A 16,178-nucleotide genomic window follows, 5' to 3' on the forward strand; every position below is an offset into this window, starting at 1 on the left:
ATTGGGGGGACAAGCCCCATTATTTCAACATTTCATTTCCTATTAACATGGTCTTTGAATCACTGTGATTTTTTGCTCTCGAGTGCAATAAACACCTTCTTTAGATCTTTAGAGGAACTGCTAGCCCAAAGAGTCCTTTTAGAATTTGTGTGCTACTGCAGACTTCAACAATAGATCTATCAGTGTATTTGTAAAATTTTGGGGTTTATATGTGGTTTTAATTTACAGCTATGATGTCAGGGTTTATTGTGAACATTGTATCACATTCCTTTGTGCTCATTATGCAAGATATAAATTCCAGTTGAAGAGTTATCGAGTGATATGATATATCTCTTTAAATTTACTGCTTCTAAGTTTCCTTTTAGCTATTTAATCTGCCTGGTGTTACAGCCAGCACATGCTGCATATCGAGGAATATTGTTACAGCAAGGGATGGTTTGTTTAAAAAGAATCCTTGCAGAAGATTGTTATTCATATATCATAGATGTTGGATATTCATACAGAATTTTCTGGATGAATGCTTTTTCTTATGTGTTCTAGTTTTGCTCATAACCAGTGACTTGGGCACATGGAGTTTTGAAAAGCTGAGCATCGCCTCTGAAGAAGACCTGGTCCAAAAATGGTTGTAGAAGCCTCCCATCTGGGTTGCTCATTATTTTCATCTTGCCAGACATTGGATTGCCCACCATTAATTATTTTGGTTGCTCAATATTTAGAGTTTACCAGTCATTGTATGGCCTACTAGTACAGTGGATCCTTGTTATACGCTGGGGTTTGGTTCCAAGATCTCCCGTGTATAACAAAATCCGTGTATGCTCAAGTCCCATTAACTATAATGACATAGCAAAATGGTGTCCCTAATAAAAAATGGAACATCAAGGTAAATTTATACTTTTTTGGAACATTTTCAAACCGTGTATGCTTAAATCCGTGTATAAAAAATCTGTGTATAAGAAGGGCCGACTGTAAATGTTTCTTCCACACTGAAACAAGTTCTGTATTATAGCTAAGTTATTTATCACTCACAGTTTGTTCAAAGTCCATAATAATTTGTACTTTTACAACAACTACTTGATTTCACAGCTGGAGTTTATTTATATAAGTCTTTGTCTTGATTGCATACATATATATTGTTATACATCCCATTGGATTTGAGTCCATGTTTTTTGACGCCATGTATTTTGGTATATTTATATCATGTATTTATATATTCAGTGAGAGCCAGTGTGGTATAGTGGTTTGAATGTTAGACTATGACTCTGGAGATGAGTGTTTGATTCCCTGCTCAGCCACGGAAACCCACTGGGTGACCTTGACTGAATCACATACTCTCAGCCCTAGAAAACTCTGTGATAAGTTTCCCTTATGGTTGCCACAAGCTGCAAATAACATGAAGGCACACAACAATAAACATTTAGATAAATGTTCATATTTTCTTGTCATGTATGTTTTACCACTTTTGGCTATGTTGCATGTTGGTTTTCATATCCTGTGGGCGACAGCATGTGTGCCCACAGAGAGGGCTCTGAGTGCCACCTGTGGCATGCGTACCATAGGTTTGCCTATGGTTTGATCAACGTGGAAAAGCGGTATAGAAATAAACATTATTATTATCATCATCATCATCATCATCATCACTGTCTTATGTATAAGATTCTATTTAACTCTGTATATATTGCCATTTTTCTGTTTTTCAAAGTAGTTACACATATTGTATTTATTAGTCATTTGTCTTGTTTATGTGGTGGTCTTGTGTATCCATTGCATTTGTAGCTGAGGCCCTGCCCTTTTGTCGATGCCTGAGCTTCAGTGTGGGCAAATGTTGTTTCTGATCATGCCCATGTATAGGAAGAATGAGACAGCCCTTGGAAATACAGAAATTGGTCACATCTGGTTTATTTTTAAAGTCAGGCTAAATATGAAAAACAAAACCAATCTGAAGAGTAACTATGAACTTCATAAACTTAAACCTTGCCATTTATAGATAGTCAAAAATAATATGATTTTATGTTATTTCCTTGGTGGTCACACAACTCAGGTTGAGTACCTGTAATATGAGATATGTTTGGCTTCACTACGTCAATTGACTGCAGGAGGTAAATTGCCCTGAGTAAGTGTACTTAGGAATACCATGTTCCTGACATTAATGCAAGATTAAGCAGTCTAAATTGGAATATGGGTCACTGCCACTGAACTCCTGCAATCTATTGTAAAAGACATACAGTGAAAGAATTCATTATTAGACCAGAACACCTCAGGCCCATTATAGATTTTCCAGTTCATTGCAGGCTGTGTAAATTCCGGCACATACTGGCATAGAGGTATACTTAATTGGAGGTGGTGGCGGCTTGAAAGATGGTGGTCTGTTCATGCTAAAATGGAAACAATGTTTTTAAAATATGCAAAGTAAAATACTCATAAAACAGAAGCAAAAGTAGGCAAACTTTTAAAATTTAAAAAGGAACACATTCTGAAAAGATAAAGAAGTTGGTACCATGAGCTTTTGTAGACTTGAGCTTACTTCCTCAGCTGCATAGGGTGGAGAAAGTTCATGCTACCAACTTCTTTCTTTCATTTAGTCTCAAAGGTGCTACAAGATCCTTTTCCATACTGATTTACCAAACTAACATGGGTATGTCTCTTTCTTTTTGTTTTTTTAAAAAGGTAACAATAGCTCCACATCTACTCATGTACTGCAAGAAATGCATCCAGACAATTCAGCTGGGTACATCTTTTTCACTACACTGGCATGGCTGTGCATTTTCCAGTTTCTACCCACATTATCAAACATCCAGACAGTCTATTTTATGTGAACTGTCAAACTTCATTACAACTGACAAGAGTTGGAACTGCTTGAATAAGATGCATCACACTTCAATGTATGTGTGGGTACATAAAAGACTGTAGAAGTCAGTGATAATACCAGCAGGGAAAGTCACTTTGTTCTTATTGCCATGTTTAATAAGTATCTGAGATGCTGATGATGTCTGAGAAAATTAGTGTCAAAATAATCCAGCATGACTGAATTTGTCTTCCTTTTTTCATTGGAATATAATCCCTTGCACTACAAAAACCTATATAGATATGCCTAATTGTACAGCAACAATTGTATGACATTTATCCTGATACCTGCACTCCTACATCTCAGAAACCTGTGTCTTTTTGCCCAAGGCTATGGAGAGAAATCTTAGTTGCAGCCATTTTCAGAAATGAAAGCAAGTAATCAAATCTTTTTGACTATATACATTTTGACATTTATCCTGATACCTGCACTCCTACAACTGATTAATCCAATCTGCAATCTGCATCATGATACTAACTTTAAATGTAGGCTTCTTGGACAGAATAACTAGGCTAATATTTGAACTTTCTGTTTCTCCTTCCTTATAAGTGCCAGCTAGACTGCTGAAGCATTAAGCATTATGTGGAATCTAAAGGATTGCATAGTTTTATGGCATTTTGATTGGATCTAAGCAAGGCATTGCCCAATTGTGTATTTCTTAATTACTCATGGATCCACATTATTCCCTTTGTTTTAGCTGTTTATATGATTTTTTATTTTAAATGACTGAGTCCCACTGAAGACAAATAGGCCTTAGCTCCAACAATTTCAAGAATGAAGTAACACTCCACTCTAATCAGATGATCTAAAACAGATCCAACACTGTTCCATAGGATTGTGTCATAGTGGAACACTTCAAATTGGAGTGTATAATGCTCTGAGTGTATATACTTACATTTCCTTTTGATACTGACACCATTTTCTGATCCCCAAAATGATTAAACATGTGCAAAAGAAAATCAGGGCAGCTACAACTGCTGGCCAGGAGAAATGAATATGTTCTGAACCAGCTGCAGTGCCTGAGAAAAGCAAATAGAGAACTTAGCCATCATAATTCAAAAACAATGAACAAACTTCAAATTATCATCCCACTTAACTTTCTGGACTGGCAAATTTAGACTGCACATCTTGTATACGTGTGATCTGATTGTCACACACAAATTGTGTGGAGTAGTTACATGGACACTAGAATTGAAGCAGGGCATAGTATGGGAAGCTGAACTGGCGGTGGGTCTAAGCACTCCCCCTGAAATGACCAGGCAAACTGGACCCCTGAACACATGGAGGGAACATCTAAATTTACATTGTATTTACAAGGGCATATTTATTAATGATGATTGAATGTCAATAGTTGGGAGAAATAATTTGCCCTCCTCCTCATTCTTGGTAGATATACAGGCTTTCACATTTTCTTTTGAGAATATCAGGTGTGCGATCCTATATATTCTAATGTATCCCCACAGCTTTTGCTTTTAAACTAGTACAATGGATAGACAGAAGGCTGGATGTGATCAGAGACCTTACAGGCACTTTTGCCTTCACTTAATAGGAACCTGCAACTATTAAGAAAAAGGGGAATTTGTATTTTTTACTCATGTTTTGCAATATTTCATTTTTTATATTACCATAGTTTTCAAGACAGTCAGACTGTGAAAACTTTATCGCATACTTTCTTTGTCTGTTACAGGAACTGGAAGGGGACGCTCGTGTGCGTGCGTCACCAGCCAAAAATGGATTTTATCGCATGCCAAAGTGTTTTCCAAAAGGCCCCATTCTGTCCCCCGGTGCCAAGTCATCCTCGTTCAGTGCTGATGGGCACCATTTTCCTCGGTCGGAAAACTTCTGACCAGAACATTTAGCACTCCTCAGCACTGAACAGGGACTGCTTGGTGCCGGGGGATGGAATGGGGCCTTTTGGAGGACGCTTTGGCATGCGATAAAATCCATTTTTGGCACACACGAGTGTCCCCTTCCAGTTCCCATAACATCAGGAATAAACTCTTCCAAAACACGGCCACATAGCCTGAAAAGCCCCCCAAAACTGTGTTCTTCGGTTGCCCTGCATTGCTTATGCCCACAGGAGGGCAGCATTTCTACCCAGCAGAGTAGACTAGAGCAACAATTTCATAAGTTCAATGAACTTTACAGAGCAACCCAGTAGTTATTTAAAAAATGGGACAAAAAGTCCCATGCAGACTAATTGGCTGATAAAAAATAGGGGGGGGGGACTGGAATATTGTCTCTGGGGCTATATGCCAGGGCATAGAGATGGCAGGCTTTTTAATCTGAGTCAAAATAATTATTACTGAAGAATTCTCTCTCTCTCTCTCTCTCTCTCTCTCTCTCTCTCTCTCTCTCACACACACACACACACAGAGAGAGAGAGAGAGAGAGAGGATTACTAAAAACATGGCCCAGGTCTAGAAAGGATAATATTGCACAGAAATATATATTTCATTTTATTATTTTATTCATGTCCTTTCTCCCAGCACAGGATTCAAGGAGGCTCACAGCAACTATGATTCTGTGCAGTTCATTCTTCCTGCACAAGCAACAACATACAAAGTTTGCACATAGTTAGTTCCTAACTACAGTCGACCCTTCTTATGCATGGATTTTTTATACACAGATTCAAGCATCCACGGTTTGAAAATGTTCAAAAAAACTATACATTTCAAATATCAAACCTTGATTTTCCATTTTTTATAGGGACACCATTTTGCTATGTCATTATATTTAATGGGACTTGAGCATCCATGGATTTTGTTATCCACGGGGGATCTTTGAACCAAACCCCAGTGTATAACAAGGGTCCACTATACAGCATTTTCTGCACAACAAGCAGCATTGTCTGCAGATAAAATAGTAATTCTGCAAAGAAGATGCTGCTTTTTCTGTGCAAAAATACAACGTGCAACTTCTGTGTAGAATATGTCCCAAAGTGTGAAGTTACTCATCATTCTAGGATTCTTCTGATCTTGGTTCCTTGATGAACATTACCCAACCATTTATTTGGAATGTTTTCAAATATTATTTCCATCCCTAGGTTTGACTTGATTAATTTACTTTCCCACATGTAACTGTATACCTGCAGCCTCCTGTTTCAAAACCCTGAGCTGAACGTGCAAAGGGAGGCAGGTTTACTGAGCTTGTCATATTCTGGTTATCAGGCCCAGTCCATGCCTCTCACCATACACCGAATGTGTGTGGAGATAAGGCCATTTCAACATACCCAACTCTCAGATTTGCAAATACTGAAGATTGGTCAGAGAAAACTGATTTAATAATAATAATAATAATAATAATAATAATAATAATAATATTTATTTATACCCTACTCTTCAGCCAAAGCTATCAGAGCGGCTCTGATATGCATCTCTCTCCCACAGTTCTCACACTAAAGAGATCGATAGCAATAAGACTACTCCTTTTTTCACTGCAAGGGAAGTTTTCTAGCTCAGAGCCAAAATGAAATGGTTACATGAAGGCAGATCTGACAAAGAAACAATGATTTCCTAGTCTTAAACCAAGCATCAGGATTCACCAGTGTGGTTCAGCCACTCCTTTGATAGATAGATAGACTCCTAAGGGCAGCACAGGATACTGGCTAGATATTAGTATTCTGAAATATTAATGTTGGCTCCATCATTTATTTATCTAATTATTTTCATTTTCTCATCTGCTTTGAAAATATAATATTAAAAACAATCATAGCTCATTGAATTGTATTCTAGGTTTTTTTCTTCTTTTTTTACAGCCCAACTTTCCATTTAAAACAATCAAATTCACAATTGCAGTACTTACCAGTTTCATTGAATTGGCCTTTTAGAGTGGGAGAATTATCATGGTTACCCACTGTGGTTTGTTCAGCCACTCTTTCAGTGGACAGATTTCCTGGAAGGAAATATAAAAAAGCAAGCATCATATTTCAGTGACTTGATTTTAATATTCTGAAATATTAACAGGTTTGAGGACTTATTTACCTGATTACTTATATTTTCATTGTGCATATCCATCGTGACAAGAGCAGTAAGCAGTAAACGCCAGAATAAAACAACATTGAAAACAATAGCATTTTACTGAATTATATTGTAGGATTTGTTTTTGTTTGTTTTTTAAACCCTTTGGTTTAAAGCATTTGCATTTACAATGAATGTAGTATTAAGCCAACCCTTTACAGAGAGTGAATTATTAGGGATAGTCAGTGTACTTTGTTCAGCCATTCTTTTAGTTGATGGATTTCCTGGGAAGAAAAACAAAACAAAACACCACACACACAATAAGTTACTGTGATTTAATTTCAGTAATCTGAATTTTTAACATTCCTATTAAAATGTTGTTTTCTTTTTAACTAGGTTTTAAACCCAATTAGTTTTATTTTGTATGAGCATATTCACATGACAAGTAACCAAGGGACCTAACAATATAAAAAGCAACATTACACTGACTTTTAGCTAGTGTGGGTATGTGCTAAAACAGTGTGAAAATGCCCCTACAGTCCCTAGTAGGGGCATGGGGACATTGTGGGCTTATGGAGTCAGGTGAGATGGACAGAGGAACTGAGGGCTGTTGTAACAGTATGCTTCAGTTCTGCATAAAGACAGTCAATTCACATCATAATACTATTATGGAAATTTAGCTTGGCTCATTTTTTTTAAACCAAACATTGCTAAATCATAGGCGTAAGCTTTACTGTAATTTAACAAATAACATATTTAAGATTAACTCCACTCAATGACATCATTAGAAAAATGTGGGAATATTTAAGTAATGTTTCATGGAAAAAATATTTTTGGTTTTCTGTGGAGACTTTGGTTTTCAGTGAAGATTTCAGCTGACGAATGCAATTTCATGAGATTACAATATGCATGTATAAATTGGAAATCACAAATATAACACCACGAGGACAACTTGCATATCCACACCACATCAAAAAAATGACTCTTAATGGAAGCACTTCACCCATTTACCTGCCACCTGTCAACTGTTCAGCACTCAAATGCAGACTATCCATGTGATCAAGCAATGATTATCAGGGCTGCTTCACTTGAGATATTTTGCTATCCATGCAAGCAAGCCTGTCTTTATGCATACAGGCAAGTAGAAAAATTTAGCATGTGAATACTTGCATTCAACACTGAACCTGGATGCTGAAGCTTCTGCAATAACCAGAAATGCTTTTCACAGCAAAAGTTTGTGCACAAATTTCATCTGTTCCTGAAAATACCTGATCTGACCACAGTGACACATGTCTGGATTACATCCTGTTTAGATTATGTGTTGTATGGAGCTGCCTTTGAAGAGTGCTTGGAAACTTCAATTGTCCTAAAGAACAGCAGCCAGAATATTGAGTGGGACTAGTTAAAAGAACCATACAAGTCCCTTGCTACAACAGCTCTACTGGTTACCAGTCTGTTTCCACGCACAATTGAAAGTGCTGGTTACAGTCTAAAAAGCCCTATAGGGCTTAGGCCTGGGCTATCTGTTACATACTCTCAGCCTCAAGGGAAGACAATCACAAACCTCCTCTGAACAAATCTTGCCAAGAAAACCCCATGATAGGTCACCATAAGTCAAAAATGACTTCAAGGTACACAACACATACAGAAGCATGGGGCAGGATCCTATCAGAACACCGATGACACCCAAATATAGTCCTCCATCACTTCAAAAAGGAGAGCGGGGGGGGGGCAGATGGGGCTTCAAATCGCCCCTTCTGAAGATGGATTGGGGCTGCGGCAAACAAACGCTGTGGTCCCAATCTGCCTTGCAGCCAGCCAAAAAAGGAGCAGTGGCCTGCAAAAAGGTGGCTTTTCATGCTCCAGCACAGCCCATGGGCAGCTTCAAACTGCTCCAGAGGCGTGAGGCATTTAAAAGTTTGAATGCCGGCATGACTTCTGGGCATCTTGGGTCTTGCGGCATCTGTAAGCCATGCTCCCAAGCCAGCTGGAAGCCAGCTTTTCATGCCAGTCTGTCCCCCCCCCCCCCCCCAATGTTTCTTCTGAATAAATGCTTGGAAGAGGTAATAGGCTGGATGAAGAAAAACAAAATGAAACTGAATCCAAACAAAATAGAGGTGCTTACTATCAAGGGTTCTAATCTGGGTTGGAGGTGTGTCAACTAGTTCTGGATGGATTTATACTCCCCCTGAAATACCGTGTTTGCATCTTGGGAGTGCTCCTGGATCCATCTTTACAAATGTCAGTTCAGATACATGCAATGTTAGGAATGCTCATTATCAGCTTTGACTGATCACCAGTTGTGCCCTTTCCTAGGATCAGAAGTCCTAAAGATGGTAATGCACATGCTGGTAACCTCAAGACTGCACTTTTGCAACACATTCTACATTGGGTTACCTTTCTACCAAAATTGGAGACTTTACTTAGTTCAAAACACAACAGCCAGATTGATCCTTGGTAATCTAGGAGTGATCTATCAAATCACTATTAAAATCACTCTGGTGGTTGCCAGTTAGCTTCCAGACAAAGTACAAAATGTTGGTTATTACATTTAAAGCCCTACATGGTTTGGGTCCAGGTTACCTAAGGGACTCCCTTCTCCCCTAAGTCCACCCCATACGTTCAGATCCTCTGGGGGACATTTATTTCAACCAACCAGAACTAGATTGGCAACTGTCACCCACAGGACCTTTTAATCGGCCACCCCTAGACTGTGGAATAACCTGCGGAGAGAGATTTGACAGCTAAACATGCTGTCTGAATTTAAAACAGTATTAAAGACCCATTTCTTCCAGCAGGCCTATCCAGTCCATCTTAAACTATGAATTTTAAATTGGTGCATTTTGAATTTATGTCTGAATGATTTTAATGTATAATGGTTGTATTAACCTTATGTTTATGTGTTTTAACCTTTGTATTTAAAAGGTTTTATGTGTTTAGCTAAATATTGTATTTTAATCTATGTTATATCCCTGAGTTAGGTTAAACTAATATATGGCATTTGTACATCTTCCTTCCAGGCCCCTGCTATAATATCCAGGGGGAAATCTGTATGTCTTCTTCCTGCAGTGAAAGGACGGAGGCTCTCTGAATCTGACTCTCATGGGGGAAGATATATGTTAATGTAATTACTTTTCTGCTATTTGCCAGAAGGAGGAAAAAGACAGTATTTTTGTCAGAAAACAGAACCACCACTTCGTGTTTCATCCAATACTTCTAATGGACAGAAACATGTGTCAGAAACAGTTTGGGAATAAGCAATCAATATGCATTGGTTTGATCCTAATTGTGTGTGTTATGTGTGTGAACCATTACAGACAGAATGACTTGTCAAGGGAATAGCTTTTCACAGCTTGTAAGTCAAGCAAGCATCTAATGCCTGAAAGAGCAGCAACCAGTTAAACATGTTAGACATGGTAAATGATTGTGTTAAAAGAAATGTAATTGCGAATAGCAGGCATTAACCCTTAGGTCACTGGTTAGATTCTTCCAAGTGTAAAGAGTGAGGACCTTTCCAGGCAGTAATACAAACAAAATTATCTCAGTCTTAGCACTAAGGTGAGGAAAGCAAAGATCCAGCACCTACTCAGTCTCCATGGACAGAGAATGCTGTGTGTCACTTTGTGCTTGTCAGTTAAGTACTACTTAGAGCAGCTTGTCATCCAGTTTAATTCCAGATGGAATTGAAGAAATTCAGGAAAAAGAAATGGGGAACAATCACTTTGGTAAAGAAGGCAACCTTGATTGTCTTCCCACTATGTTGTATCCAAAGTGTGAAATAGCAGGTGACTTCTCTTCCTACAGTGGTATGTCAGCTTTCAAGCACAAAATCCCTGTCGGTGATATAAAAATTGAAGAGAAGCTCTTAGAATGAGGTGCACAACTGACGGGTCCCAGAGATCCCCCAGATGCCACTGTGCTGCAAAAATGCCTTCCACACCCAAGAAAAACGTAAAGTGGCCAGAAGTCAATTCTGCATTTTGAAAAATATGTATATCATATTAATTTGTATGATGGGGAACTGAAACTTGTTTAACAGATTTATTGCTATTATTGGAGGCAATTCATTCTTTATTTGGCCAGAAAAGGGTCAGTCCAAGGAGTCTAGAGCAGTCAAAAAACTCTAAGAAGGAGGTGGCATGTGCTGCTCAAAGACAAGTCTATGCTATTCTCTGTTGATACAACCTCTCAAAAGGTTTGCTTTCAATTCCCCATAGTGAGATCAATCTCCCTCCCAAAGAACTTTGAAAGCATCTCTCTCTTACAAGAGACACGTTAACCACTGTTTTGTAATCCACTCCCAAACTCCTCTGCTCTCACATCTGGAACTTCAGTAACTGATAACCTTCGTGAAACTATGGGCAGATAACTATCAGTTGTTTAATTCAATTGATAACCTCCCCAACATCCATCTCTGACAGCATAAGCAAAGGAATATTTTTTTCCTACTTTCTGGTACTTCTCAGCTACTCTCTTTCATGAGCTTTAGGAACTAATGAGATCCTATCACGAACCCAGATCAAAGCAATTTAAAAGCATGTATATCTTACTTTGTAGCACTGTAGAGAAACTGAAGAACTTGGCCAGGGTCTTATCTTGCAAGTCTTTTGTGGAATGCCAGGGTTCTGTGAAAAGGATAAAAGTATTTTTAAGGTCTTTCCTAAAAGTTTCTGAACAATGCTTTGCTGAGAGACAAAAGTAATGTGCAGGCTTCATTTTGGACTTTACAAAAACTACAACTTTGTAACAGAAGTGAAGAAAAGTATTGGGGTGTTAGCCAATTTAAATCCCAAGGACAAAGTACTTCTGCAAAACATTCCACTGGATTTTTTCCTCCTCAAACCACTACCCAGAACAGGAGCTGTACCCAAGATGACAGGCAAGTAGCTGCCTTCATTGTTTCCAAGGCCGCGTTCCCACTATGATTTAAAGCGAATCGCAGATTGGGTTATATGACCGTTGTTCACATTTGAAACCAGTTCTGATCCTACTGTAATCGGTTTCAATTGCGATGAAGTGAGGCAAATGCAAAAAGCCTGCTCTTTCCTGATACTAGTTCTTTGAAGGTTCTTTTGAAAATAATCGATTCTGAAGTGTGTTCAACAATTGGGAATGATGCATCTGAATTGCATCATTCTGGAGGGGAGGGACTAATGGCAGAGAGGTATCTACCATCCCTCCTCAGTTTTTGGTAGACCCACCATCCCCCCCCCCCCCCCCGCACTGCCTTTGTGCTTGTAGTATGACCTATGGGCGCATGGTTTTTAAAATAATAAAATTGATAGAAATTTCGATTCACTGATTTTGCAAGTACTTGCAATTACCTGGGTGATCTGATGGCAGCTCATAGTGAGGCAAGTAGTTGCAAAACCAATAAACTGAACCATCTATCTATCTATCTATCTATCTATCTATCTATCATTCCCACGCCAGGCTTCTGCTTACATCACTGATAATGCACAGACATGAATTTTGAAGTGGTCCTAACTAATGGGAATGACAATTGTGTCAAAAAAGAAGTGATTACAAGGAGATAATGAAAAGATCCACTTTCATAGTGGGGACGATGGACCTTTTGGAATTGATTTATCAGCATGGAGTGAAGGTGGATCACAAACCATAATGGGAATGGGAATGAGCCCTAAATTACCTTTCCAAATGACTAATTTTGCTCTTAGTTTATCACCTTCATCTTTTTTGAGTTTTCCAGTATCAACAGTTCTTTACTGTTTCATTTATTCCTTATCTTTGCTTCCTTCTAGTTACCTTTGAGTCAGAGGCCAGAACCATTATATTTTAGACTAGAGCTTTATTACCACAAGCCAATACAGCACCTTTTTGTACTGCAAAAGTGACTTTTCCATGTTTTACTCTGAACCAGGATTCTTTCCCCTTGGCTTTTAATCTCTTTCAGTCCAACTTTACTAAGTTCATGTTTTGAAGGAGCAAGGTGACACACTTCCCTTATAAATATATTTCCCTTCATCCGTTCTTAATTTACTGAACAACTCAGAATAAATGGAGGCAGAATGTCATATATTTCAAGACTCTGTCAGATGGTCTAGCCTGGACAATTATTTTTGAAAAAAGCAGTCTCTTTATTGACTCAAAAGCCTTACTTCAGACATTTCTATGGAGACAAGGAAACCAGCCATGATCTCTATTAGGATTTTGGTTGGGGACAGAAAGTATATCTTTGACACCAGCTTAAAAAGAAGAGACATACAGTGATGAACACTCAGTGTCCAAGTATCTCTCAGTGCTATGCACACAAAGGGTGTTCTCATGGAAGCTAATCACTTAACAGCTGTCTCTTGAATTATCGCAGGGTAAAGTTGAATGGAAAACTTTTGCAGAGAGAAGACAAGGGCAAATGGAAGGGACTGCTTTATTAATTCAGGCAGAGGCTTTGTCATACAGAAATGAGTAACAAAATCACTGTGCAATCAATATGACATTTATGAACCATGACTATGATCCAGAGCTCCGCGGGTGCAGCAGTGTGAAGAGGCTGTGTGAGTTGAATTCCTCTTTATTTTATTTATTTTATATCCTTCTTTCCTGTCACTACTGGGACCCAGCATTGACTCACAACTTGATTAAAAGACAACTGGAGCCACTATAAATAATAAAACAGAATTAAACAGCATGAAATTAAAAACAAGTTAAAATATTGGCTGGAGGGAGGGGAGGGCAATTGCAGCACTCCTGAATAAAAGTCCTTTCAGCAGCTCATCAGTTGCCCAAAGCCTGTTTATATTTTAAAAAGTGTTTGCCTGTCTCTCTCCTAGGTGTGGAATATATGTGGCCCTTTAGATGTCACTAGACAACAGCTCCTAATAGTCCATGGCAAACTAGTTGAGCTACAGTCCAACAACACCATTTTTCCTTTCCCTGCCCCATTCACTTCAATAATGGAGACATTCCTCAAACAGAGCACATAGACTCATCAGGAGCCTCACTGAAATGAATTAGTAAGAATAGTATGTGGTTGTTTTTTTTCTGTATGCATGTAACATTTCTGTACATACAAAAACAAAGGCTAGATCAGGACTAAGATGGCTAGAAACAGCCATATTAGAGATCTTACTTGAAATGGATTGGGCTTATGTTCAAGCCCATGACCTTTTTGTTTAAAATACATTCATACATCATTTTGAGAACTCCCTGTTGCCAAGATCACTTCCTGGTAGACATTAATGTTGCTGAAACAATATATGGTAATAGCCTATAAAGCTAAACACAGCATAAGGAAGCAGGTTAGGAATAACTGATTCTTAACTAAAGAAGGAAATAAATAAATAAGTAAAAGAAAAACAGAAGGCATCTTCTTTGTCATATATATAAATAATATATTAAATTCCATCATTCTGATGTACTGTGTCTGACTGACAAAGAAATCTGAGCCACTTCAAGACAAATGGTCAGCAAACAGCTGACTCTGTACTCCATCTGCCCAATTACAGCTCCTAATGTAATTTCACATGTGTGCAATGACTCCCAAGAGAGATGGATTTAGGGAATATTTTAAGTATCATCTCAAATTGCATTCCTTTTTGGCTGCAGCACTTTGTTGTCAGGAACTCACATCACTGCCACTGTATCCATGTCTTTTTCTGTTTATTTTATCTTGAAGAATGAGATATTATTGACATTAGAAATCTGAAAAACATAGCTGCAGACAGAAGAGGGTTAGCCTTTCCCTGAATCTATGACCTGTCATGAAGGAGAAATAAAGAGAAAAACGTATGTGCAGACAGTTGGAGGGCTCAAAAAATCCATGCATAGTTTATGTTCCTCAAGCTACTCCTTGTTCCTCTCCTGCCTTTCCTCCCATGAAGAGCCAGCATAATCAATGGTAGACATTATATAAGAAAGCAGGACCATGTGCTGATGTCAATGTCATCTCTTGATTACAAGAGTCTCCTTTCTTTAGATACAATGTTGAATGATAGGACAGAGAATGCATGGGAGATATATTTTGTGCAGAGCCTAAAAAAAAATGATGTAATGCTTCATGGCTATCTGGTGACTGGGAGCAGGAAGAAGACATCCTAAGAATGAACAAACACTAATGTAGGATGTGAAGTTGAAGGCTTTCATGGCTGGTGTCCATAATTTTTGTGGGTTTTTCAGGCTATGTGGCTGTGTTATGCAAGAGTTTATTCCTGATGTTTCACTAGCAGCTGTGGCTGGTATCTTCAGAGAATGATGGCATGGAAGTGAGTGGGGTATATATACTGTACTGTGTGACTCTTGGTTGAGAGGAAATGATTTACATGTTAATCTGCGTGTTGATCTGTGGTTGAATGGCAAGGCCTCAGGGTGTCTATTTAATTAATGATCCATTGTCTGCTGGGAAATCCCTGACCCTGGGTAGTTTTCATTTGCCCTTGCTGGGTCTTGACTTTGGTGTTTTCCATGACTGGTAGTCAAACTTCACTTACTTTAAGGGTTTTTTTTTCCTGTTCAAGTTATCTAGGTGTTTGTGGATTTCAATAGCTTCCCTGTGTATCCTGACCTGATAGTTGTCAGATGGCTAACAGTTAGAACTTTTCTGAACAGTTCGTGAACATTGCCTCCTATGGGATGGATGGGGAATGGAACGGGGACTTCCGGCGGTATTGGCGGCGTTCTGGCATGCAGTAAATAGGTGATATCCCTGTGCTGTTCCGTTCCTGTTCCCTTCTGTTTCGCGCCGGGCCCGTTCTCCAGGGCCCGTGCAATGAGGTCTTATGGCAGAGGTTTGCTTTCTATCAGGACAACACAAATCCAGAGTAACATTGAAATTGTTTAAAAACTAGAATTTGAATGTCTTAGAATGGCCCAGTCAAACCCTAGATTTCCATCCATCTGAGACTTGATGACAAAGCTTGAATGTTGTTCTTCGCCAATGACCCTCTTCCAACCTGCCAAAGCTACAGCAATTTTGCCAAGAAGAATTGGCAAAAATGGCAGGATCCAGATGCTGATAGAGATTTCTGCCAAAAAAGTTTCTGTAGAGGGCCCATTTGTTTTTGTATGCTTAACTGTTGTACTACTCTCTCTCTCTCTCTCTCTCTCTGTGTTTGTGTGTGTGTATATACACACACACACACACACACATAGTATATTGCACCTTCATAGTGTTGAGTATTTTGTGTACATCAAGGGGTTACAGTGCCAATTAAGTCAATTACATTTCTACCCTGCAACACAATAAAATATGCAAAAGTCAAAGGGTGCATGTGAATACTTCTGCAAAATGGCATATATTATGCCCACTCCCTTCCCAACATTTCTAGCAGAGCAGAGCTAATAATGTATCAGAAAGATTTAGAGTACAGTTAGTATTTTGAAGCTTTATAGTTGATACATTTTTGAGAAAGCACAGAAGA

The 16,178-nt window shown here is 38.7% G+C and overlaps 1 protein-coding gene across 1 annotated transcript in view; it reads right to left on the bottom strand.

The window, feature by feature from the left end:
* Positions 1–1,889: 1,889 nt before the first annotated feature.
* CD96 (CD96 molecule) overlaps positions 1,890–16,178 on the bottom strand; it is a 44,074-nt gene continuing 29,785 nt past the window's right edge. Inside the window, exons 9-12 of the mRNA XM_089508155.1 lie at positions 11,352–11,426; positions 6,647–6,736; positions 3,738–3,861; positions 1,890–2,372 (exon numbers count right to left, since the gene is read on the bottom strand). Of these exons, the coding sequence (XP_089364281.1) occupies positions 2,264–2,372; positions 3,738–3,861; positions 6,647–6,736; positions 11,352–11,426 (398 nt within the window). The 3' untranslated portion in view covers positions 1,890–2,263. The remainder of the gene's footprint in view (positions 2,373–3,737; positions 3,862–6,646; positions 6,737–11,351; positions 11,427–16,178) is intronic.

Source organism: Sceloporus occidentalis, unplaced genomic scaffold, assembly GCF_023333645.1.
Source record: "Sceloporus occidentalis isolate IW3139 unplaced genomic scaffold, rSceOcc1.0.p SCAF_2, whole genome shotgun sequence".
NCBI classification, from domain to species: Eukaryota; Metazoa; Chordata; class Lepidosauria; order Squamata; family Phrynosomatidae; genus Sceloporus; species Sceloporus occidentalis.